We start from the raw sequence: 27,539 nt of genomic DNA on the forward strand, positions 1-27,539 counted from the left end.
ATCCATCTCATTTTAGGCTTACGAACATAGACCCAACACAAAACAAATCATTTTCTTCCCACGTTGTCATTGTTCATCTCCATATTGTGACTTTCTTAACCCATATGTAGATGGGCCAACAATGATTCTCGAACGCATGATTGGAACATAAAAAGTAAGTTATTAAGTATCAGTTCTGACCATTTATTTTAATTTATGCTAGTAGCATAAAAAAGATATGTCTTGTCCTTTGATTTTCTTTTTTATATTTTCTTAAAAGGCAGCCACAACCACATGCCAAGGACATCAATAACTACAGACGAACAACTCTTGCAAAGGCTTTGTTCCTAACTCGTTTTTTGTTTTGGCATTCCCCTTGCTTTACCACTCCTTTTTTTCTTTTAATTGCTAAATTAAATATCAATTTGATCATTACATATGCTTGGTATTCGTTGAAGGAACAGGACCATGTGGATTAAGATACAAAGTAAATAGAAACAAGAACATGCGGTAGGCACAGGAGCTTACAAATTTATTATGATGCGTCACTTAGCCAAAACTAAAACAAAGTGAAGTTCATCGAGCCTCTTCGTGAATTATTATGAAATAGGTCCACGGCAATCAAGTTTATGATAATTCCACTTCTGATCGAGCCACATGCCCGGAGAAATATAAAGAATATAGTCCATGCCAAATAGTACAACAATTTCTTATTTATTTTATTTCAATTGGCTAAACTCGTATTCATGTCCGCACCGGTTCTAATGGAGCCGAGCACTCATAATTGGTGGGTCAGCAAAAGGACCATGGAGCAAACCCATTGCAATGGAACGGTAGGCAGCTTCTGTTAAATGGATGCCATCCCAACTTACGTAAGTTGAGGGCTCTTTACAAACGTTATAACCTGGTGGACCGCAAAAAACTGTTGAATTAAGATTATATGGGCCGCCACCTCCACAACAGGCTCTTAATGCTCCATTGCTGAATCCTGCAACAGGATAAATAGTTAAGAGAGGATGTTTTGGCTAATAAGATTATAATAATAGCTCCTCCCTGTTTTTAAGAGGATTTTTTGTGTTTAAACATTTGGAGTAATTTATTTCTACAAGAGTTTGACATGGACAAACTTTCAAACATGCATGTTTATAAAATGATGCAATTTAGACTGCTCTTTAGCGGTTGCACCCCTGCACCAAATCATGAGTCTGGTTTCTCTTGAATGTGAACGGCATATTTTAGAGGACGTAAGTGTGCATTGTCTGAAGGACTAAAGCACCATTTTGTATCATAACACGGCAAAATAATAATAATAATAATAATAATAATAATAATAAACTGCTTTTATACCATGTTTGTGTCTCACAAATCCAATTGGCTCTTAACAAGTGCTATTGAGTATAAAATGACGGCTAAAGCTTTTCTTGGGGTTAATCGACCTAGCCCACTTACACTAGCGCTCATTAGGAACAGGTTAAGCCGGGTTATCAAGCATAGCTGATCTTTTACCAAAAGAAAAGCATAGAATTATAACATTGTCCAACATCATAAAATATAACAGCACAAAAAGATGGGCCACATCGGGGAGCAGTCTGTTGTGATGCTAGCCCGGCCCAAGCCAGCCCTTGCATCATAATAAACATGGCCAATAAGACAATAACAGAACAGAACGTTTAAAATTCTACTCATTTAATTAGAGAAGTAGTGATATGCTGTCTACCTTCCACATGCTAAATTAAGGAACAAGAAATTAGTTTTGATATGGTTGCAAGAAATTTCTTTCAAAATGAAAAGAATCTAGTTTTCCATTTGGTCAAATATTAACAAGTTTGCAAAGCTTATAATTAGTTTCCTAAATAGCATTTTTCCGCAGAGAAGTCTAGATACAGTTTTTCTTGCAGTCAAACATCACCTAAAATCAAGGTTTTGTTGGGCTCTAATTGGGACTATGCTGACCTTTCACTTTAGCAATTGAGCTCAAGAATGACTATGGCATCCTAGCCATCTCACGTCTACCTTCTTTTTGTTTTTTTTTAAAAATAAATGTAATAATAATGAAAGCACCACCTATCACTTAAAAAGAAATTAACCTAGAAACCAATCCAAGCGATGATGAGAATCTTGATTATAGTCTAGTTATTATTTCCACCGACGGACGCACCGTAGCGTTTCGGATGGCGATCCAGTCGAATTGCCGCACCATAGTAATCCGCATAGGTGAACCTCAACCGTGGGTATTTGATCCGGAGCTGTTCCAATAACCGACGCAGCAGCCTGTTGTGGTATCTCATCAAATCGTTCGACTTCTTCAGGCATCCAGTCCGAGGGTCGTAGTCCTCCTTGTTAGGACTCTCGTAAAGCGTGAGGAACACCCCAAAGCAACCAATGGGTGGATTCCCGGGCACCACCAGATCCACTGCCCCATGTTCGATCAATCTCTGTACCAAAATGAGATATAATAAATAGCCATTTGGTCGTTGTAAGTCATATCAGTCCCGTAGTTGAGAAAGCCTGCGTACCTCGATGGCCATCGAAATTGTTTCAATGACTTTGGGCACGTATGATCTCACTTCCTTCAAGCTTCTCCTTACGCTTAAGGGAACGTTGTAATCATTCCCTCCAATCTCTCCGACCATGAAGAGAGATTTACTGAAGTAGTCCTTGCAACCTGCAACCATTTCATAGACAGCAGTACTATTATCAATCCAACCATGAGAGTAGCATATACGCATAGTTGGTACTGGTTACAGAACAAAGACAACTTCTAGTTGAGTTGCAAAGGGAAGGCTTCAACTCTTCGAACCACCGAAGCTGGACGCCCAAGGACTCATTGACCCTAACGACATCCCCAAGGCCTCTCCGTTGGAAGAATTCAATGTCAAGTGCTGTGGCACCCTAGACGGCAAAATTGGCTCCTTGACAGAAATCTTGGCCGCGAGCTAAGGATGGTGGAAGGAATGGGAGCCCGAAAGCCTCAGCTGCATGATAACCCGGGACGACTCGTTCTGCTACCAAGCTACTTAAAACCAATTAAGATGGGGATACCAATGAAGTCTATGATCAACCGTCCATCAGAGAAACGACCCGTAGGGCGACCAAAGAAGGTCATGCCATAAGGGAGGCTGCCGATCGGTGCAGTAGCATCTAGGATGAGCAAGTTGCCAGTGTCGGATAGGGAGTTCCCAAAGTTAAATATTGAGGTATACTGCTGAGGGACAGAAGGAAACGTGGAAGTATGACAAGAAGTGGAAGAAGATAAAGATGGAGAGCTTCATGGTAACAGTAGAGAGAGGAAAGAAAAGCGCTCAACCGTGTGCATGGCTTCATTCAAAAACCATGTCCTTATAAAGCCTTTTCTTCTAGTTCAGCTGTTGCCTTCTACCCTTAGCAATTGGTACTTCGAGGATCACGTTGTCATTATTTAATTTGATTCCAACAAAGATTGGGACCCACCATTGTCGCCCGCTACACCAACATTCTTCCACGCTTATTATGTATCTGACTTTCGCAGATGGTGCTTGGTTGCAACTTTTGGAGACGGGACTGAGATGCTGCTCTGGCTTCCGTGGGTGGTACCCCATTTTAAATTTTGAATTCTTCATCGTTCAAGAGTTTGACCTGGTAGCATTACTTCACAAACATACACGTTCGAAATTTATTTTAATATAAATTAGATAAAAATTTTTATTTCATATTTTAAATTAAAAATAATTTTTTATTTAAATTTAAATTAAAAATAATTTTTTATTTTAAATATAAATTAAAAATAATTTTTTATTTCTAATTGAAATGATCGTTATACCATTAGACGCTCGTACAGTTATACAACAAGATAGTATTATTTTATAATAATATAATATTAATTTATAATATAATAGTATTGTCTTCTAATATCGTAGTATTATTTTATAATATGTAATACAGTACTAATTTATAATAAGACAGTACTGTTTTCTAATATCGTAATATTATTTTATAATACGATAGTATTATTTTATAATAAAATAATATTATTTTATAATAATATTATATTATAATAAGATAGTACTGTTTTATAACAAGACAGTACTGTATTATAATAAAAAAATACTATTTTGTAATATCCTTATATCATAATAAGATAGTATTATTTTATATTAAGACAGTATTATATTACAATAAGATAATATTATTTTTTAATATCATAATATTATTTTAATATTGATTATAATTATAAAAATAATTTAATTATTTATATTAATTAAAAAATTACTTTTAAATGAAATTCAGTTGGAGAGTTATTTTTGAATTTATACTCAAATGAAGAGTTTCCGCATTTTACCTTCTGTTTTAACTTTGTCTTGACGATAAAAGAATTAGCGAGTAACAACTGGCATGCTCGAATATCTTATCGAGTAAATAAGCCTAGAAGAAATAAATTAATAATTAATTTTTAATGTGCCACCTAATCTCGTGAAGGCTGAAGTCAACTTTATCTTGGTATTGGACGCAGTGCCGAATAGATCCAACCGAACAACGGAAGAGCCACGTATCTCCCCTTCAAAACATTTAAAAACAGTTAACATCCATTTAGGGCGTGCCCACCTTATCAATTTAGGAGCTGGTACATCCAACCTCTTCGGTCATTATTGCACAATCGAAATGATTATCACCATGTACGCAGCACAAGATCCATTATCAAGTAATTAACATGGGGCACTAAGCCCACTCTATATAAAGGGATAAGCAGGGACCTTCGGGTACGTTCTCTCACCCATTCACTCTCTTAAAATTCCTCATCTCTCAAACTTTCCATTGTTTCCCTAGAAACTAACTGATTTTAGCATAAAAGGATCCTTTGCTGAATAAACTTCAGCAAGGAGACTTCCTTTTCTTTTTTCAAATTGGCTAGGCTATACCAAGCGATCCATCCATTCCAAGCTCAATTTTGTTTGCCACCAGTAGTTTCCACCAACTCTATAGCCCAAGTTCCAAACTTGAAACCTAGTTACCGACCTTACCTCTTCACCTCGATCTTTGACCGACCTCAACGCCTCAATTTGGATTCTAGCGATAGCAATACTTATTTGCCTTTTTGAAAGAGAACGGGCTTGAGGGAGTGGGGGGAGGGTGCCTAGAAACGATAAATTTTAGTTAAGATAGCAATATCTAATCTTTCTATTTCCTAAAGAAGCTGCTTAAATTGGTAAAGACATGGATACAAAGTTGAGAAGGTATGATCTAGCAGGGATCCAAGTCCATCCAATCACCCTCCGAGCAAATTAGGAAAGGTGATGATAAAGTTTGAGAAGATTCGAACTCAACAAAAAATTATATCCTATGCCACGTGCATTACATAGTTTGTTACTATGAGCTCCATTCATCACATGCTTGTCTCGTGATTGGTCCAATATGCTTGACATGATGCACGTCGATGCATTAGGTGTAGGATATAATTTCTCTGACTCAATACTATATAGGATTGCTTAAATAAAAACTTCCTAGATCATAAATTTGTATCAGAGTATAACTCCATGGTTCCGTTAGTTGGCCTAAAATAATACTAGAACATGCCATGCGTTTCACGTGGTATAGAGATAGAGGACCTCCTAGCAGAGCATCTTGCACCGGTTAAACTTTTTTATGATGAAAGGAGATCGGACCCCTATTAAGTGCTAAAATCGCGAGGATATAGCTAGAAAACCAAAGGTGGAAGCAATTGATGCTTTGCTATTATTAATCTAGGCAGTCGCAGCAAACAATCTCCCCTCCAACTTGTTTTGTTGCGTATTCAAATGATCAAAATGTCGAGCAAAGGCCTACTTCTAATTTTGCTTGTAATAGTAGAAAATCATGAGTTAAATAAACAAAGATCATACTATTTTAAATCAATCCAAGAAAGCTAAACTTATCCTCTTGAAAAATCCAAAAATAACTAAAAAATTATAATCATAGGAAGCCAATAACCATTGTCGCAATATAGAAAAAAACTATATTTGCTAATCAACCGCCAGTGATGAGAGGCTATCTATATCATATATCTTTTTGGTGAAGGCAAGAGAAATGAACCCCAAATATGACAGTAACCATCCAAAAGCTATACAATCATTGTTCTTATCTTTGATCCTTATATCTTTGATTATCCTTAGACTATATAAAAGTGTCTTGTTTTTTTAATTTGCAATACACAAAGATAACCCTAACAAGATTACACTTTTAAATACGTTTTTCTATAACAATTCCAATTAATTCTTTTTAAAAAGCTCAAAAATGCAAGATAAAGTGATTCCAATATTGATGGCTTAAGAAAAATCTGATTTAGTAAGAAAAAAAGATCTCAAATTTTTCTAGGAAAAATATTTTCGTATGACTAGATTCTAACAAATTTCAAAAAATTAGGTAGAGATACTTCTAAATCAAAAGAAAATTATGAGATATAATACACTAGAAAATTAATATTAGTTACAAATTAATTATTTCCTAGCTTTTAAAAAAATTAAGACTACAATATATACTTTTTAAATTTAAAATATTTATCATTGATATGTATTTGCTTGTATATTCTAACAAGCAAGAAGAAAAATAGTGGTTGAGAAATTAAGAAACAGTTGTGAAAATTCAAAAGCAATGCTATACGGTTCCATTATGTGCACACAGATAATTTTTTACCATACAGCCATAAAAAATTGGTGCTGTTGGAGGGTGGTATATCATCCAGGCCGAAGACATAAAACGACGAAGCATACTGGGTTGTCATCACAGCACTGTCAGGATAAATGAGTATAATCCCAACGGCACATATGTCATCTCAGAATTGTGAAACTTCTGAGGGGAGTCATAAAGCTACATCGGAAGAGGTCATTCAATATATAATAAGGCAACAAAAAATTCTAAACTCAACCTTCTAGATAGAGCTTCTTAATGAAAAATCCTGTCGAACCTAACTTCAATCATCGATCCTAGCTTCGATCGATCCCAATTTCGGAGGTTAATCCAGACTGTCCATCAATTTCTATTTCAACCACACATCTTAATCACCAGCATCAGAATGATCCTCATCTCCACTTACAATGCCACTTACCAAGTCAAAGCTTAGCGGCCAAAACATATCCCATCTGAAAGTTCCACACATTTTTTCAAATTCAAAGCGGTCCAACTGACTCCGAAGCTAATAGGGCAGGTATTACCGCCGCATCCCGAACTCTCGATCCCAAATCTCGCCATGCCACATTCGAATCAGGCAGAACAAATTAGAAATTCCACGCCTAAATAGCTCTTGCCTCTATCTATGAATAGAGGCCTCAAAGGGACCCTCTAGGTACGTACCTTATCTTTTTGATATATATTTTTTTTTTATTCCTTAGATCTGACTTGAGAGTTGAAGGATCTCCGTCGGAGCCAACTCCGGTCAGAATTTGTCTTGCTGATCACTTCTCTGAAAGGACGCACTTCAACTCCAACCATCCCAATCGATAGTCGAATTTCGACTGCAATAGTGCGACTTACAAATTTTTTGCTAAATATAGCATGTTAGTAACTATGCAACTATCTTATCAAAAATTGTGGACTCAATTTACCCAAACAGTAGATTGTGGATTCAATGTATTTTTCATCTGCATCTAACAAATACCTTGAAGTATTTTGTATATACAATTCTGTTTCTTCGAACAAAGAATAAGAGAGAACTAGATTTAATCAGCACTTTAAAAAGGATGCCCATCGAGGAAGCGGGACGAGAGATAATTAAGTTTGCATCATGATTCGTTGTTCAAAAGAAAATGTTCTACCTCACAGAACAGTATGAGCAGATGTAGGGGTGCAAACCCAGGACTATTTTTTCTCAACACTTCCTATCATATGTAGAGCCCAGGAGACGAAATCCAAAATGAGAGACGACATGTAGATTACTAAGTGGGAGCATAGAAGTTTCGATAAATAAGAATTGGATTTGTCAGCTCTAATATCATCATGATAAGATATATTCTGTCTAAAAATCCAAGTGTTTAGATGAATTGGTCCATGAATGTATAAGCACTACAAGAGTTCTTAACCAATTCAATATGAAATATTATTCCATGTCATCAGCTAGAAGATGTGTGACTGTTCCAAGATGTCTTGGAATTGTGAATTTGTAAACAAGAACTATTATACGGCAGAAAGAGATAAATTTTTCAAAACCTTTTTTTATTAAATAGACTATCATAATCACCAATTGGTGGAGAAGATGCAATGATATTGCACATATATATAGAAATAGTAAAACTCTAAACATCAGAAAGAAGCATGAAGCAACAAACGTGCCCAGCATTAAAAGATCAAACAATATCAATTCGTCATAATATCACTAGTGGACGACAAAAGCAAAATACATTAGCAAAAGTCAACAAATCCAACAATACAACCAATAGAAGCCAACTACTTTCTTCATGAACAACAAGTAGACAGAGCCTAATGATTTTATTTTTCGATGCATCGATGTTTGCAAACTGAACCAACGTGCTTTTTTTTTTTTTTCCCTCCAAAACAATTTGCGCCCAGGCATGGTTGATATAGCTTTCAGTTTGGGAGCCGAGGGCTCATAATGGGTGGGTTGGCGTAGGGACCTTGGAGCCAACCCGTGGCGATGTAGCGATAAGCAGCTTCGGTTAGGTGGATGCCGTCCCAAAATATGGACTTGGATGGGTCCTTACATACGGTCGCACCTGGCTCAGCACACCTGGCTCGTGGATTGAAGTTGTAGGGACCTCCACCCCCGCAGCAAGAAATTAGAGCCCCATTGCTAAATCCTGCAGCAACTGAATGCCTCAGAAAGCAGGGTATATATCTTCGCTCAAAATGTTTAGAAGCACGCGTGAGTGAAACATCGAAAGTATATACTTAAATTGATCGAAAATTTAAAACTCAAATCCTTGTTTTCATGAAAATTTAATGCTAGCCACTTGCCTACGTGTGAAAAGCAAGAATTACTGTCTATAAATTATAATTTTATGGAAAATGAAGATGAAATACTTTCAAGACAAAATAGAAATGTGCATAAAATTGAAACAGGGACTTAAAACATGAAGAAGTCCTAATGGTTAATGTTTGCCAAACGAGGGACCAGGAATTAATTTCCCCGATGTATATAAAATTGGGTGCCTTTATGCACCAGACGTGTCATCTTGTGGAGTGACAGGATGGTCTAAAAAATTATTTTGGGAATGGAAGGAGACTTACCAAAGCGTTCGGGTGACCGTACAAATTGAATGACTGGTTCATAGAAGTCGGCATAGACTATTCTGACCTCCGGATATTTGCTCCGGAGATTTTTTACCGTCCGACGAAGCAATTTGTTGTGATATCTTGATAATGCATTTAGTTTCTTGAGGCATCCAGTCCGCGGGTCATAGTCTTCTTTGTTGGGACTAGGGAGCAACGTCAAGAGCAACCCAAAGCAACCCGATGGTGGCGACCCAGGCAAAACTAGGTCGACAGCTCCCTGGTTGATTAAAATCTGCATAAAGTTTGCCACAATAGCCACTCAATTGACCAAGGACTACAAAATTGAGAAACGTCCTTTTTCTCCTAAAAAAATGCAACCTCCAATAAAATTATCTGGATCAAACTCTCATGAAGGAACACCACCAACGTTCAACCTAAAAAATTATGGACCAGCTTTAGAATCTGTCAGGCACGCACCTCAGTAGTCTTCGAAATTTTTTCAATGACTTCAGGCACGTATGTCCTTACTTCCTCCAAGGTCCTATTGGCGAGAAGGGGAAAGTGGTAATCATTCCCTCCAATCTCTCCGACCACAAAGAGGGATTTACCGAAGTAGTCCTTGCACTCTGCAATGCATTTCGTTTAGCTCCATCAGGAGTACTGCCGAGTATGAGATAAATCATAGATGGATAGCATCAGTGAGAAAACTTTCATCAATTACGCGAGTATAACCTTTGAGCGTGGTGCAAAGGGAAGGCTTCAGCTGCTCGAACCATTGAAGCTGGACGCCCAGAGAATCGTTGGTCCAAAATATGCCGGCGAGCCCTCTCTGTTCCCAGAAGGCTACGTCAAGTGCCGTGCAAGCCGTGACGGCGAAGTTTGCTCCCTGTCGGAAGTCTTGGCCGCTTGCTAAAGATGGCGGCAGCAATGGGAGTCCAAACGCCTCAGCTGCAATGGAACAAAAAACGCGAATAGTTTAACACATGGGGATGGTTTGGGGACATGGGGGTCAAGTTATCAAGGTATAAATGATGGAGGGATACCGATGAAGTCGATAACCAAGCGTCCGTCGGAACAGCGGCCGGTGGGGCGGCCAAAGAAGGTGATGCCATAAGGAAGCCTGCCGATGCCAGGAAAGGGCTGGGCACCGGTGATGAGAAAATTACCGGTGTCGGCGAGGGAGTTGCCGAAACTGAATATTGCATTATAGCGTGCAGGAAAGGAGTAGGAAATCTGGAGGCACGAGAAGAAGAGCAAAGTCAGGACCGAGATCTTCATGGTTGGGGGAGAAAAGAAGAAAGAAGTGATGGGGATAGAGGATTGATGGGCGTGCACGGTCACGTGTTGCTTTTATAGCCGCATCGCGTACTGCTATTTATTCGTCTCGTTCCATGCCAGCGGCAACTACAAAAGTACTTTGCCCGTGGCTAGTTAAAGTCGGTCCCCAAGTTTGTCAGTTGGAGAGCGTTGACTTTGTATTTTAGGATTACTGCTCAGAGCAATGCGAACGTGGAGTCGCTGACTTCTGGTTGAAGTTTTTTTTGTTTTTATTTTTGGGTACAGCTGGTAACAGTTTTTCACTCGACGTTTTATATGCATTAGAAACGCATCCAAAGTCACAGTCCAAAAAAAAATTTATAAAACCTATGTACACCCATTAAAAGATTTACAGCATACGTGCCGGAGTATTCCCTATAATTAAACTATTATTCTCAAAAATGATGTTAGAGCCCCAAGACGGCATGTTGAAGAAAAATCAACACAACCGCAAGATAGAAAAAGAGAAAGTTGGACTTAACTTATAAGATAGAAATATTCAAATTAATTATATGATTTTTAGTATATAAGTAATATAGATAATTTAGAGATAGTACATTATGTTCGATGATTTGGATTATTGTTGTGAAATTTTATTATTGGATATAAATCTGAATGGATTTAAATGAAGATTCATTTGAATATGGTCAAATCTAACTCTCCCTCTCTCTCTAACCCCAAGCGTTTGCAATTAGACAACTCTTGATCTACCACGTGCACTCTTGAGACAGCGAGTCTTGAGGTTGTGTCGTGCACTCTTGAGACACCAAGTCTTGAGGTTGTGGTGGACACGTCTCCATCATACCCTACGCCTAAGGGTCTCCGCAGTATTTAATAACAACGTGCTGCGTGAGGCTGCGTATGTACGAGACTATCCATTGAGCGTGCCGCGCGTGCATGGTGATGGGACACTGGATTTGGAAAAAAGAAGTTTTTGAACGCTAAATATTAATGCATAATTAAGTTCCTCTTGGACCTCGGCGTGGTATCAAGAGGCTGTGGGTTAGATTAGCGAAATAGATGGAAAAAAAAATTTATGGTATTTCAAAAATTATTATAATTTTTTTATTATTTATTTATTTTTAATCATTAAATAAAATTTTAATTATTAGATCAAATATAGATCATTTAAATTTCAATCAGTCAAAATACTGATGTACGTTGCTGGTGCGGTAAAAACTTCAAAGACTATGGTTATTTCAAGTTTCATAATTAAGTCGATCTTCTATTAAAAAAATGCTAAAAACCTCTTTTGTGCACTACGAAGGTGGAGGAGGGGATGATGATGGTGGGATGGTATGTGGCATAGAAAAGCCACATATAGGACTGTTCATTCGATTTTAATCGATCCAATCCAATCCAAACCAATCCGATCTGATCCGAAAATAGAATGATAGAAAAATAAAAATCAAAAACCAATCCGAATAAAAGAGGAACTAAATCGAAATCAAACCAAAATTTCGATTCGATTTCGTTATTCGATTTTTTTATAATTTTTTTTATTTTTAATTATCTATTTTTGATACAACATATTCAAATAATTATTGCTAATTCATTGTGTGTTTGTTACGTTATATTTAATTAAATTCAAGATCTGTTAAATATGTTGATCGTTAATTTTTTATATTAAAAATCAACAATTGATAAGTAATAGTATATGAATAATTGATAAATAATAAATAGATAATAAATAAAATATAATATATCAAAAATCACATCATCTACAATACAAACAAGCAATCAAGCATCACAACAAATTATAACAATAGAACAAATCTAAATATCCAATTATCCATCTATATAGCTAACAAGTTCTCAACATAGTAAACAACATAAATTAAAATAAGAGTTAGTCATCATTTTATAAAGTTGACCTAGGTTGACTTCGATTTTTGGTTTGATTTTCGAGATTTTTGATTTTTAATCGAATCAAATTGAAAATGAAATTCTTGAAAATGAAAATCAAAATTCGAATCGAACTATATTCAGTTCGGTTTTGGTTCAATTTTTCATTGCGGTTTGATTTTTTGATTCGGTTCAAGCTGGTTTTCAGTTTGAAACTAAATTATAAATAGCCCTAGCGATGGATGCTGGGAGGCTGGTCGGGAAACTGTGAGATCAAAAGCGGATGAGCGACATCGGGGTGGAGGGGTGGGGTACGGAGGCATAGAGAATCTGCAAGCACTGCGATGGGGGGGGTGATCGAGTGCGGAGGAGCGGCATTAGGTGAGGGGGGGTGTGGCAGCACGGTGGTGTGGCATGATGAAGTCACAGGCGCAGGGGTGACTGCAGGACCGACGATAGAGGAGCAGTGCTAAGGGGTTTAAGGGGGGCAAGCGCAAAGAAGCCAGGAGCACCATGGAGGGGGGGAATCGAGTGCGGAGGAGCAATGCACAAGGGGGATCATGGGATCGAGGGCAGAGAGGCGACGTCGAGGGGGTCAGTTTGCAGGGGGTGGTGGCACAGAGAAGTTGCGAGCACCATGGAGGAGGGTGGGGAACCTAGTGCGGAGGAGCAGGGGGTGGGTGGTACGGAGAACCCGTGGATATCGAAGAAGAGAGAACCGCAGGCATGCACGAGTGGTTGGGGATAGGAGGATCGAGTGTAGAGGAGCGACGCCGAGTGGAGGGGGGATGGAGGAGAAGTGGGCAGGGACCACGGAGGAGATGCGGGTGGCACTAGGAAAGAGGGGTGGCATGGAAAAGCCATGGCCATCAGGAAAAGGATGGAGGAACCATGGATAAGGGCCCATAGGGGAGCCGTAGGTGGTACTGGGGGTAGGGGTGGCACAAAAAAGCCATGGAGAAATAAAGGAGAAAAGAAAAATAAAAATAATAAAATATATTTTTTTTTAAAATAATAAAATATGTGAAAAAAATAATTATTACGGTCAATCTCCTGCTGCGTTTGTCATCGGTGAAGAGCATCTGCAAAATAAAATTCATACTGACAGAAATTATGTCTGGCGGAGATCCTTCGATGCTTAAGTTAGTGAAAAATGATAAACAGCAGATAGAATTTTGAATGATAGTGTCTTAGTGCAGAATTGCCTTATAAATATTATTCATTTACTTCTCTTTTATAGGTGATTCAGATGTAACCGTTGAGTATATGGTCCATTTTTTATGGTACTAAAAGGCAATTATCCCGATTATCGGGCCATAATCATGAAATCAATGGACTGTTTATGCCCACTAATGATCATGACTAGTTGATAACCGTTTAATATGGTTAGACACGTGGGTTTCGCACATTCCGGCATTATGTGATTATGGAATGGATGGTCATATCCATCACTGATCATGTTCTGACCATTATGTACTTTCTGCGCTGGCAGTTTCAGATAAGCCGACTATATGTCGGCAATAATAGTATGTCGGTAGTCGTGAAGATCCGAATGAGCATCGATCGGAGATTAACCAAGTTATCATGGTTATTCATTGATGGCTGAAAATAGCCGACTATCGGTCGGTCAACTAATTTTAGTTGGCATATTGTGTTTATGAGACCGATCTAGAGTCAAAATTGAAGGTCGATTGAATTGTCCCAATAGTTGCCCCCTACTCTCAAGTCCAAGATAGTCTGACGTGCATGTTGTCGCATGATCTATTACGTTGGATGAAGAGAATTTTCACGTACTGTTTCAAGCTCTGATTCGACTGCTGGCATTAATAACTTTTTGAAATACGAGAGATCTCTAGTTATTTTATCATTTCGATAACTGTGAGGTCATCATTGGGCCACCATTTCGAAAAGATAATTTGACGTTTAGAAAATTCGAATGATTTGATTATGACTAATAGATTTTGATCACGTATCCAGATGTCATTGGCTCTGTACTATTCATGCAGATAATGATGAGATGGCATGATCTGAGAATAGGTGCGTCGAATCATCCGATCAATGGTCGGTCTTGATGTAGCCACATGTCGACATCCGAGGAGATCCTGATTTGAATGATTTCATCTGGACCATTAAGGGATCCTACATATACAAAATCACTTTCATCTGGACTCTACTTTTGTATTTATCACTTTTCTCTGCAACAGAAGGTTTTGCCCCAATACTAGGAGCTTTTCGAGTTCTGTTCATCTTTGGCTCCAGGTCGAGTTCTCCTTTCCTTCTCTCAGGATTTTTCTTCTCCTAAGATTTTTTTTTTCTTTTTTTTTAGTTCTCATCTTCAATGGCCAGTAAGAAGGCTTCATCTTCTCGAGATAGTCGATCAAAGAATCCAACCGATGAATCTCCTTCAAATCAAGAGACAGAAGTCTCTTCTCTATTTAGGTCCAATGTTGAACGGCTCCGAGAATAGTACTGTATTCCAGAGTAGTATCAACTTTTTGCTTCTGATCCAGACGGTCGGGTGAACTCTCCTCCTCCGGATTAGATCACATTTTATGTTGAAAACCTTCGGACCGGTCTTCGATTTTTGATTCTGGAGTTCGTCCGGAATCTTCTTAATTATTATGGTCTCTGTTCTGCTCAGCTGACTCCAAACTCTATCCGACTGATCATTAGTTTTACTTTGTTATATCGTCTTATCTCGACTGATCCTCATCCCTCTTTATTTCAGACTTTCTTTATTCTCCATCCTCACCCTAAGGCTAAGCGTTGGTGGTTTTTCAACCCGAGAAAGGATCTTTCTTTTATCTCTGATCTTCCATCGTTCATTCATGGATGGAAGAACCAATTTTTCTTTACTTCTTCTTCATCATCTTGGGGTTTTTCTTTGTGCTTGGGTGAACCGAGAATCGGCCCCAACGAGAATATTCGGATGGATTCTGTCGATCAGAAAGATTTTCTCCGACTAAAAGATATAAAAGTTCCACCACAGCGAGAGCTGATGACCGAATAGGCTCTTTATGATACCGGATTTAGTTTGGTAACTTCTTTAGGTATAATATAGTCGATCATTTCACTCTTCCTTCTATCCGTTTTTGAACTTTGTACTGATCTTTTTCTTTTGATTGTAGCTATGTGGACAAGGACACGAGTGTCAACTGGTGACATCCATTTACATGCTGCTAAAAAGAGGGCAACGACCGACACTGGATCTTTCCGACAGTCGAGAAAGAGTCAGGTTGATTCTCCATTGGTACCGGTAAAGAAATCCGACATTCCGTCTGAGACAGCTCCCAAGCCGATCTTAGCATTGTCGGCCCCGACAATGCTTCCTCCGACTGAAGCACCATCTATTGGAGTTGAGATGGCGAGAGATAAAGAAGCCACGATAGAGCCATCAGCAGCTCCATTAGTGGAGGTTCGGGCCGAATCAGCAGTCACAATTGAACCTGAACAATTTGCTACCGCACCTGCCGTTCCTCCAATAGAGCGATCTCGAGGGCAGTCAAGTACTGACTTTTCGATGGCCTCAAGCACGCGTCCGCCGACTGGAGATCGGGGGAAGGTGCCTGCTATTTCTGCCGACAATGGGTTGTCTGCGGGCCTCCCCACCTTGTTTGACATCAGAATCTCTGTCGATGAGTCGGCCTTGGCCAATCCAACATTGGCCAAGCAGCTCATTGAGGCTGCACTTCTCTCTCTCTCTCTCTTTTTGATCTGACTTATCTTTTTTTTTTCAGTTGGCACACGATATGTATGACTTAAAAAGTGGATATCGAAAAATCATCGATCTTCGTTGGACGTGGATGGATAAGGTGGCGGTCGTCACCGAGGAAAAAACTGCTACTGTCGAATAACTTCAGAAGGCAAATGAATGGAAAAAGAAGCTTTAGGAAGAAGTCTCCTATATGACGGCCAACCTACAATCCTCTAGAGCCGAACTTGAGTCGGCTCGCCAGAACATCACATCTCTCAAATCTTGGATCAGGAGTAAAAAGCACTCTATCAGTCAGCTCCAGAGAAAGAGAGATAGATGCATTGAAGAGCTGAAAACGAAGTGCAGAAGGCATCAGGCCACCATGGAAAGGATGGCACTGGCTGATGTTGAGTCAGCCTCTGCGAAGGCTGAAGCTGAGTCAGCGAGAGACGCCTTGAGTTTGGCTATCAAGAACTTCAAGAATTCGAAAGAATTCAAGGAGAAGAGTCTTGAGGATGGATTCACCTCCTACCGTGTCGGATACGAGGACGGTCGAAAAATTATATTCAGACTTGGACTTGAGCAGCATCATTCCTCTTAGTTCGGATGAAAAGGCTATTGAAGAGAGTGCCACACTGACTGAAGAAGATGCACCGACTGCACCAGAGCCTGCTCCAACTATCAAAGATGTATCCGAGCAAGGTGATGAAGAAAATGACTGGTGATCGGTGTAATATTTTTTTTTTCTTTTTGTAATCAGACAAATTTTGTAATCGAACTTTGATTCAATTTTGTGACCCTCTCTTCAATGAATGAAAAAAAAATTTTAAATACAAACTCTTTTTGATATTTTTCTCTTCGTACTTTTAGTGTTGTGGAATCATAGTCAGACAACCGATTATCCATCGGTAAATCGGATGTTCAGTAATAACTGTAGTAGAGTTTGTCTATTAGCGAATGTCGGTCGACATACCTAACCTTTGGGGTATTTGGATAAATGGTAATAAGTCGAATATCCTTCGACTGACCGTAGTCAAATCGATATGTCTAAATATTTGATAGATAGTGGTTAGTCGAATATCATTCAACTGATCATAGTCAAGTCGGTGTATTTTTTATTCGATCGAGGTCGAATCGATGTAATATTTCACTTAGTTAAATCTAAGTCGACATAAGTAGTTATTTGACTGGAGTCAGTTTTTACAGTGAAAAACTGAGATATACTCGGTATGTCAATTTTTGTAGTGAAAAATCAAGATGTAGTCAGTAAAAATCGATCGATTATTTGTTGGCTTGATGTCATTTTGTAGATGTAGTTGATCGAAGCTTTCATGATTCTGAATTTTAATATTTTATTCTAAATATTATACATATAAATAACTTTATTGAAAATATATCTTTAAATTATCGGTATTCCAAGTCTGAGGGATAGTTGTTCCATCAAGAGTTTTCAATCGATATGCACCCGATCAAAGTGTCTCGGTTATTCTGTAAGGTCCTTTCAAATTTTGAGATAATTTTTTCAGATCCAGAGGCTTTGAAATTTCTGCCTTTCTTAGGATCAAGTCTCCTAGATGGAAGACCTTTGATTTAACTTTTGCATTATAATACCGAACTATTCTTTGCTGATATGCTGTCATTCGAACTTGAGCTTGCTGTCGAACTTTCGAAAGTAAGTCTAGATCGGCTCTCCGATATTCTAAATTGCTCGGCTCATTATACTGTTCAACTCTTGCTGATAGTAATTCGATCTCAAGTGGAAGCATCACTTCCATTCCATAGGTCAGGTTTAACAGCGATTCTCCAATCGGTATACGAGGAGTTGTCCGATATACCCATAAGATAGGATACAATTTTTCTATCCAGAACCCTTTAGCTTCATTCATACTGGTCTTGAGACTATGTAGGATTGTTCGATTTGTCACTTTCACCTCATTATTGGATTGTGGATGGCCGACTGATGTGAATTTATGCGTAATGTGAAATTTTGCATAGAACTCTTTGAAGTTCTGATTGTCGAATTGTCAGCTATTGTCAGTGATGATGCTGTGTAGTAGACCGAATCTGCATATGATCAACTTCTAAATGAAATCTTCTATCCTACTTTCAGTGATTTGTGCCAAAGATTCAGCTTCCATCCATTTGGTGAAGTAATCAATGACAACCACTATAAATTTTCTTTGATCAGATGCCAGAGAAAAAGGATCGAATATGTTGATTCTCCATTATGCGAAGAACCATGGTGCAACAATTGATGTCAGCTGACTGACCGGTTGATGTTGTATATTTACATACTTTTGATACGATTCATATCTTCAGACGAGTTCAGCTACATCTCTCTTCATGACGGGCCAATAATATCCTTGTGGTAAGACTTTATAAGCCAAAGATTTATCCCTCAAGTGATTTTCATAAATCTCTTCATGAACCTCTCGCAGTGCATAGTCGGCATCTACTGGTCTTAAATACTTCAGTAAAGAAAAAAAGAACGATCTCTTATAAAGTTGGCCACTCATCAAAATATATTGTGAGGCTATCCATCTAAATCATTTGGCTTCTGAAGAGTCAGTGGGTAGAGTTCTATCAGTCAAGCACTAGATGATCAGATCCATCCAGCTTGGCTCATTATTAACTTGTAGCACTTTTTCAACTTTATCGATGCTTGGTTGTTCCAGGCATTCGATGAATATTCGACCTAGCAAATTGAATGAAGTAGTTTCAAGTTGGAAAAGTATGTCGACTCGAGCATTCTCTATTCTTGGAATGTGAGAGATCTCAAAATATTTTAGAGTCGATATAAGATCTCTCACCTTCTGAAGATACTTCATCATAATGGGATCTCAGACTTCAAACTCATCCTTAACCTATCCGATAATCAACTGTGAATCGGTGAAGACCTTTAGGCTGTCAATATCAAGCTCTTTAGCAATCTTCAAACCAGCTAGGAGAGCTTCATATTTGGTTTGATTATTTGAAGCTTTGAAATTAAATCGAAGAACATATTCAGTTACAATCTCTTCAGAATTGGTGAGAATGAGACCGGCTCTACTATCCTGTGCATTAGATGCTCCATCAATATGTAGCATCCACGCTGATGTCAAGTCGGACTTGGGAGTTTCGACTTGCTTTATTTTATTGTTGGATTCATCTTCAGGATTATTATCAGGTATGGTACATTCGACGATGAAATCGATCAAAACTTGTGCCTTCATCAATGGATGTGGACGATATTGAATATCAAACTCGCTGAATTTTATTGCCCACTTCACCATTCGTCCTGAAGTATGAAGTCGATATAAAATCATCTTTAATGACTGATCTGCCAAGATGACAATGGGATGTGCTTGAAAGTATGGACGAAGTCATTGCAATGATATGATTAGAGCATAGAGTATCTTCTCCACTTTTGAATATCTTATTTCGATATTATGAAGTACCTTGCTAGTGTAGTAAATAGATCGTTGAATTCGATTTTCATCCTCTTAGACGAGTACCGAACTAACTATCTCTGTCGAAGTTGTCAATTAGAGATACAAAATTTTTTCCACCTTCAATTTTGTAACTAGTGGCAGAGATGCCAGATATCTTTTTAGATCTTCAAAGGACTGTCGACACTCGTCTGACTATGAGAAATTTTTTGCTTGTCTCAAGGTCATGAAGAACGACAAATATCTTTTTGCCGACCTTGAGATAAATTGACTAAGTACGGTGATCTTTCTGTTAAGTTGTATCTCTTTCTTGAAGCTTGGATGCTTCATATTGATGATAGCCTTTATTTTCTCGAGATTGGTTTCAATTCCTCATTGTGACATAAGAAATCCAAAAAATTTTCAAAAGTTACTCTGAATGCACACTTGGTCAGATTCAATTTCATCCGATGTCATCGAAGTATGCCGAAGACTTCTTCCAAATCTTGGATATGATCAGAAGTTTGGATATTTTTCACCAGCATATCATCCACATAGACTTCCATATTTCACCCGATTTGTGTCTGGAATAGCTTATTGACTAGCTGTTGATAAGTAGCTTTGGTATTCTTTAAACCAAACGGTATTACTTTATAACAGTAGATGCCTGATAAATACATAAATTTATCTATAGAAATATTAATTTATGGATCAAATTATTTTTATTTTTTAAAATTGATACTTCTTCATATATTTTACAGGAAAGAGGTAACCAATATGAAGAATCCAATCTGTAAGTTTAAAAAGATCAAATGAGATCAAATATAAAATTAAAATAAAATCAAAATCAAAATTAAAAATTTATCGTATCAATTCATAAACTGGTGGTCATAAGAAGCTTGGGAATTTGATGGGCTGCTAGCTGGCGCATTAGGTGCAGCTTCATACAAATGGGTGATGGTTCACGTGCATCCATCTACATGGGCCATGGTGCATTTAAAGCAAGTGGAAAATAACAGGATGCTGACTGGGCTTCTTCATGCGAATGTGGGAGCTGATGCAGGACCAAGCGAGCGGTCAGAATGAAACGTGGAACCGTGGGCTTCATGCGAGCGGGCGAATGGATGCGCGGCTTCATGCACTCCACGCAGAAATAAAGTCCGAAACGTCGCAGTCAAGATTAAAATATATATATATATATTTAAAAAAAAAATTTAAATTTGAACAGCTTGCCTTATCCTCTTTTATCCCTCAAATCTCATCTATTTATCTCCTAATTCTTATTTTTTTTTAGTCCCACATCTAAAACTCATAAAAACCTCCTACCTTCCGATACTTATAAAAAGACCTCAATACTTTCACTCTAAGATATCTCTCTCCACTCCATAATTCTTGTAGAAAATTTGTGTGATAGACAGACATATTCATCTTTTAAACTTTTTACCTATCTTGTTCTCACTTTTTTCCATCTTTCAAACGCACGAAAAAGAGAGTCAGTCAGAAGGAGGTTGGCCACAAGCCAAGAGAGGGAGAAAAGCTAGGTTCTGCAAGAAATTTTATTTTTTGTTCCAACTCCAAACCTTGTTAATAGCTTAGGAGTTAAAAATTTTTGTATCAAAATTTTTATTTAACAATAAATTAGTTGTTCTCTTTCTATTTAATTTTTATAATTTTAATTTCTACAATAGGATAATTTAAATTTTTGTATCTTTTAATTCTATAATTTTAAATTTTTACAAGTTAAATTTCAGCAAGTAGAATTAGATTATATTTTAAATTTTTCTTCAGGCTAAACAATCCCTCTGGAATCAACGATGCAGCTAGACCATGAATAAAAGCTTTCTTCTTTGAATTTTTCTTTTCAAGTTTGTAATTTTAGAGTCCTTCTCTCTTCATCTCTCTTCCCAAGAGACTTGATGGGCTATTATTGGGTCAAAATTTTTTCATAGTCCATACTTGATTCGGTGCAAGAGTAGATGATTGACAGAATGCTCATAATTTTCTAAATCATTTCTTCTCTTTTCTTATGAAAACCTTGATGGATTATACTTGGGTCAGAATCTCTTCATAGCTTATACTTGAACAACACAAGAGAAGTGAAGAAAGGAAGAGTCTCTTAATTAGGATGAAAATAAAATGCTTGATGGATCATAGTTAAGTTAAATCTCTTCATAATTCATGCTTGTTCATATTTTACACCTTAATCAAGGGACATTATAAGAGAAACCATATGAATGCTCTTTAATTTATTGGTCTAGTGGATTCAAAAATCCTAGATCTTTTAGATAATTTACCTTTTATATTTGATTAGTTTACTGCTTTAGTAGTTTGTAATTCAACAAATAATCTCTCTTCTTTTTCTTTAAAGCTCGCTTGAGCCGGTATTTGAATACAGTTTAAAACTCAATTCCTCGTGGGATCGATCCGTACTCATTGGAGGTACTACATTGCACACCGTACGCTTGCGGTAAATTTAAGACACATCAATGCCTTTGTCAGTTATGAAGGTTATGTGCTCCTCATCTTCAGACACCATTCGATTCTGATTATATCCTGCAAAGACATCCATGAAACTTAAAAGTCAGTGTCCCGAAGTTGCATCAACTAGTTAGTCTATCTTCGGCAAAGAAAAACTGTCCTTCGGACAAACTTTATTTAGATTCATATAATCGATATAAATTCTCCATTTTTCATTGATTTTTTTCACCATCACTATATTAGCGAGCCAATCAGAATAATTAGCTTCTTTGATGAAGCCAGCCGTGAGGAGCTTGTCGACTTTTTCGTCGATGACCTTCTACCTTTCAGAAGCAAAAGACCTTTTCTTTTATCTCACCGACCTGACTTTTGGATCAATATTTAGCCAGTGGGTTATTATCTCCAAAAGAATGCCTGGCATATCAGTAGCCGACCAAGCAAAAATATTAGCGTTTGCTTTTAGTAGATTTATCAGTTGTTGCCGCTCCGAATCAGACAGCTGCAATCCAATTTGAACCTTCTTCTCAGGATCTTTTTGTTTTAGCAGGATGAAAATCAGTTGTTCGGCTGGTTTATCCCTTTCTTCATTTTCTCTTTGGTCCAATTTATCGATGGATAAAAAGTCTTCAAATTGATTATTTTGTATAGAGATGAAGAAGCAGCATCGAGCAAGCTGTTGATCTCCATGTATTTTTCTGACTCTATTTTTTTGTTGGGAATTGAATCAGCAAATGGTATGTTGAAACTATTGCTCTCAGGGCATTAAGTCCAGGTCGTCTGAGTATGGCACTATAAGTCGAGGAAACTCAGACAACTGTAAATGTCAAGAGAATAGTACTCTATTGTAGATATGTTCCTACGATTAATGGGAGAGTGATTTCTCCTTCCACAGTAACTGTATCTCCAGTAAAATCGACTAATGGCATCGAGACTCTTCTGAGTTGATTAGTTGGTAGTCATATTTGGGAGAAGTCGAATAAAAAAAATATCAGTTGAGCTTCTATTATCAACTAAAATTCTTTTTACATCATAGTCTGCTATCATCGTCGAGACAAAGACAGCATCATTATAGAGAGTTTGAATTCTCTGGATATCGTCCTTCAAAACAGAAATTACATTATCAAGTCATCGTTTCTTCGTCGACTCTTCTTTGAAAGTTGTCCTCCGATTCTTCTGTCGTCCAAAAATCATATTGATGACTTCCGTCTTTGGTCGATTGTTGATCATTTCCTCAACTTGTGGCTAAGGCTGTTGGTCGATGGGAGGTTGAGTCAGGCGATCTCGTCGTCACTTTTCGAGGTAGCCTCATCAAATCAAGACCTCTATTTCACCCCTAAGTTGGATGTACTGTTCGATATTGTGCCCGTGATCATGATGAAACCGATAGTATTTCTTTCTGTCATAGCTCTTCGGTGGTGCTTTCATTAGTGGGGGTGTCGAAGATACCCCTCTCCTTCGATCTCCATCAAAATCTACGTACAGAGAGCAGAAAGAGGAGTATAGAAGTTATACCTATCATAGCTGTTTGGCTTTGGACTCTGTCGTCAAGGTGAAGCTCGTTTGTTGGTGGTTGACCGATTTAATTCGATCGGAGCTCCATTTTTTTTCTGCTTCTTTTTCTGATCTTTTCTTTTTGTTTGGCACCGGTCAGAAGCACCCTCATAATAGGTCCAGAAGCTCAGCATAGGTCCAAAGGAGAGTTTTATCTAGAGAATAAATGAATCTGGATCTCCTCAGATCCCTCTTCATGGCCGATATGGCCATATCTTCATTGAGGTCTCGGACTTCAAGTATGGCCGCGTTGAAATGAGCCACAAAATCTTTCAACGTCTCTGTCTCACCTTGCTTAATGGAGAAGAAACTGTCTGATATTCGTGGCACCTTTCGGCTAGTGCTAAAATGGGTCACGAAGGAATGCTCGAACTGCTCGAAGGAGTTAATGCTCCCTGGTTGAAGTCCAGAATATCAGGCTCGAGCAGACTTTCGAATAGTCATCGAGAAGTCGATGCATAAGAGAGTGTCGGTTGTCCCCTGGATCATCATTAGAGCCTTATAGCTCTCCAAATGGTCGATTGGATTAGTGGAGCCATCGTTTGGCTCCATCTGCAACATCTTGAATCGAGACGGAATCGATTTGTCCGGGATGTGTTGAGAGAGAGGTTGGACAGTGTGAAAGTCGAAGTCGTTGGAGGACTTCCAACCTTCCACCTAAAGTCGGATAAGTTGGTGGTCGATCTCCTTGAACTTGCACTTGTAGTCGTTGAGCCGTCGTTGCTGGGACAATCCGGAGGTAGAGTCCCCAGAAGAATTTGAGGATGGAGAAGCAGAAGGTGTATGCGGTCTTTTCCCCTTCTTGATATTATGTACACGAAAAGAAGAGGGACGACGCCGCGAAGGATGGGTGGCACGATGGGAGTGCCGAGAACATGATTGTCCGTCTCAATGAGAGTGCCGAGACGGTCGCCGTTCTAGAGACGAGGAGAATAAACGCCATGGAAGACAGTGGCTGTGCCTAGATGGCACCGAATGAGCCACCGGCTTCTCCACCGATAACTGCTGCTGCTGTTGTGTTTGTTGCTGTTGGAGGCTATAGATCACCTCCGTTAATACCTTCATTTGCTGCATTAAGACAATAATTTACGTGTTCATAGTGACTATAGGATGCGAAGAGCTGGACTCTGCCAATGAAGGTGGGAGAGGAATATCTTTCCGATAGAAAAATTACCTCACAGATTCTGTTGAATATTGAGCTCTAATTTTTACCATGATTGCTCATATTTTTTTCTTCCTGGCACGTCAATCTATTGCAGCCAATCCCCTGCTGCATCTGTCACCGATGAAGAGCACCTACAAAATAACGTCCACACTGATCAAAATTATGTCCGACAGGGATCCTTAGATGCTTAAGTTAGTGAGGAGTGGTGAACAACAGATAGAATTTTGAATGGTAGAGTCTCAGTCCAGAATTGCCTTATCAATGTTGTTTATTTACCTCTCTTTTATAGATGATTCAGATGTAACTGTTGAGCACGTAGTCCCACTTTTTGTGGCACTAAAGGATAATTATTTTGATTATCGGGCCATAATCATGGAATTAATATGCTGTTTATGCCCACTAATGATCGTGACTAGTTGATAACAATTTATAACGGTTAGACGCGTGGATTCCGCATATTCCGACATTATGTGATCATGGGATGAGTGGTTATATCCGCCACTGATCATATTCTTACCATTATGCACTTTCTGCGTTAGCAGTTTCAGATAAGCCGACTATATGTCGATAATAATAGTATGTCGATAGTCGTGAAGATCTAAATAAGCATCAGTCGGAGATTAACCGAGTTATCGTAGTTATCCGTTGATAGCTGAGAATAGCCGATTATCGATCGGTCAACTGATTGTTAACCAACATATTGTGTTTATGAGGCCGATCAAAAGTTGAAATTGGAGGTTGGTTGAATTGTTTTAATAATAATATATAATATTTTAAATATATTTTATAATAAAATATTATAAAGAAGTGCTACAATAAAATTCAAAAAAATAGTATCCCAATAGCGTCCAACCTGAATTTGCCTATTTACAAGAGCCCTGGATAGATATATATATTGTGAGTATGATATCGGGTTAGGGTTAGACCAAGGCTCTCATGACATGCTAAAATTGGTCCCAAAATACTTCCCAATTCCCAAGCGTCCGGTTGGGGCCAATTTGTATATAAAAATGTTCAAGCTGGGTTTGCTGTGGCATAGGCTCGGGGTTGAATTGAAGGTTTGCGCTTTATTTTTCTTCCATTTCCCTTTTCTGCCAAAGTCGCACCCACCCACTCGGGATAAAACTATGTTCTTTCCCTCACGGCTGCTAAAATGTAAAAGAACATCCAGAGAAATAGATTGACCTGTTTTAAGTGTGTACTCGTTATCCACCTGTACGTACGTTTCTTTTTAAAAGAAAAATTTGTGCTCATATTTAATGACTACAGTGTGTGCAAACGTTTACATTTATTTAACAATATGGGTACAACGGTTCAATAAAATTTAAAATAATTATTTTAGGAAAAAAGAGTTCTCTATACAAAAACAAAAATAAGTCGAGTTTTCTTCTGTGAGTAAAGCAATGGAAAACCAAAGGACATCTCCATTGGTAAAAAAAAAATAAGGGACAAGGCCTAAGCCAAGCACGAGAAGGGTGGAAGCCTGAGATGGCCCATCTTAGATCAAAACATGTTTGATGATTTTATTAATCTCTAGAATCTGTTGACTGCAATCACATCTTAACTATTTTCCAAGCATACTTGCAATAAATGAGAAGCACGTACATCTTGTAACCCTATTTGCTCCACGTTTAATGTCAGGAAACCCATGTGCATGCATTCAAACAAACAAATCTAAAAAACGAACAGTTTGTGCATCTTTCAATCCCATTTGATCCTCGACCACTCTTAAACCACAACTTGCATTCAAGTCTAAACAGATCCTAGATTGTGACCATTCCGTTAGATCTACTCTAATCCACAAGTCAATATATATATATATATATATAATGCCATAATGCAAAGTCGTGTCTTGATCTCCAATCCATCTATTGGATGCTGGCAAATCAAAGAATCATTCAACACACTTATGTGCAGTATGCTACTAGTAATTGTTGCAACCCAAGTTGACAAAATTCCTCATCCTGTTGCAGCATTTTAGGGGTTTAAACTTTAAAAATCGCATAGGTTCATATTGCACATGGGCCCTTGCAAAGCAAAACGGAAGATCAGCATGGCAACTCTGAGTTCCGCTTCACATCTTGTGGCACCCATTAGTAAACTCCGGATAATTAAAACCTGCATCCTCAACTAGTTTTCACAAAAGACTTTCTTTGGGAAAGAGTCAAAGCTTTAAAATATTACATGTTAACAACAAAATTTTAAATTTTAGAGGTTGTTTTTGATAAATAGTGAAATATCAAAATGATAAAAGATTTGCTCATAGAGTGACATTCGGTAACCTCCTTTGAATGGTAATGAGGTGCATCGTAATAGCCTTATAACTTTTCTTTGAAAAGTATGTGGTATTGATAATTCTAAATAATCTCATCAGATACCTATCATCGACAGCGACAGCATTAGAATTGCCCGCTTTTATATGGTCCCATTGGACGTACCAAACCACCATGGCCACTATTTGTTTGATGGCAGAGATATCCCTTCTTCACGCCACACTCAACATGGTACACAATAATAAAAATCATGACGAGTGCGTAGCACAGCTTCACGTGCACAATGAAACTGTTGCACCTGTCTTCCATTTTCATTTCAACGAGCAAGCAACCTGCGCTAGTATAGCGCACTCTACTTAATTCTTAAATGATGATAAAAAAATTAATAAAACACTAATCTTTGATGATCGGGAGTAAAGCAAGTAGAGATTGGTGGGAGGTGGCAGCGAGGAGAGCGGGATGAAGAGCCCAAAGCCTCCCACCTGGTTGAGACTCCTGAGAATGGATAGAGGAAAAAATCAGAATAAAAATAGAAAAAATCAAGGGGATCAAAAAAAAAAAAAAAAAAGTGGAAGAATTAAAAGGCAAATTTTTTTCCTGTATAGATTGGTCATTTTTTTTTTCTTCTTTTTTTTTTTTTCATTTCTTTCTCT

The 27,539-nt window shown here is 38.1% G+C and overlaps 1 protein-coding gene and 1 pseudogene across 1 annotated transcript; both read right to left on the reverse strand.

Moving 5' to 3' along the window:
• Positions 1–569: 569 nt before the first annotated feature.
• LOC105041482 (GDSL esterase/lipase At5g45910-like) lies at positions 570–3,251 on the reverse strand (annotated as a pseudogene).
• A 4,891-nt stretch (positions 3,252–8,142) lies between these two features.
• LOC105040664 (GDSL esterase/lipase At5g45910) lies at positions 8,143–10,503 on the reverse strand. The gene is made up of 5 exons (XM_010917306.4): positions 10,200–10,503; positions 9,889–10,104; positions 9,634–9,782; positions 9,172–9,448; positions 8,143–8,741 (listed from the first exon to the last, which is right to left on the reverse strand). Exons 1-5 carry the CDS (start codon positions 10,432–10,434, stop codon positions 8,512–8,514), a joined length of 1,107 nt encoding a protein of 368 aa, XP_010915608.1. The 5' UTR covers positions 10,435–10,503; the 3' UTR covers positions 8,143–8,511.
• Between the last annotated feature and the right edge of the window lie 17,036 nt (positions 10,504–27,539).

This window comes from Elaeis guineensis, chromosome 3 (genome assembly GCF_000442705.2).
Source record: "Elaeis guineensis isolate ETL-2024a chromosome 3, EG11, whole genome shotgun sequence".
Lineage (NCBI taxonomy): Eukaryota > Viridiplantae > Streptophyta > Magnoliopsida > Arecales > Arecaceae > Elaeis > Elaeis guineensis.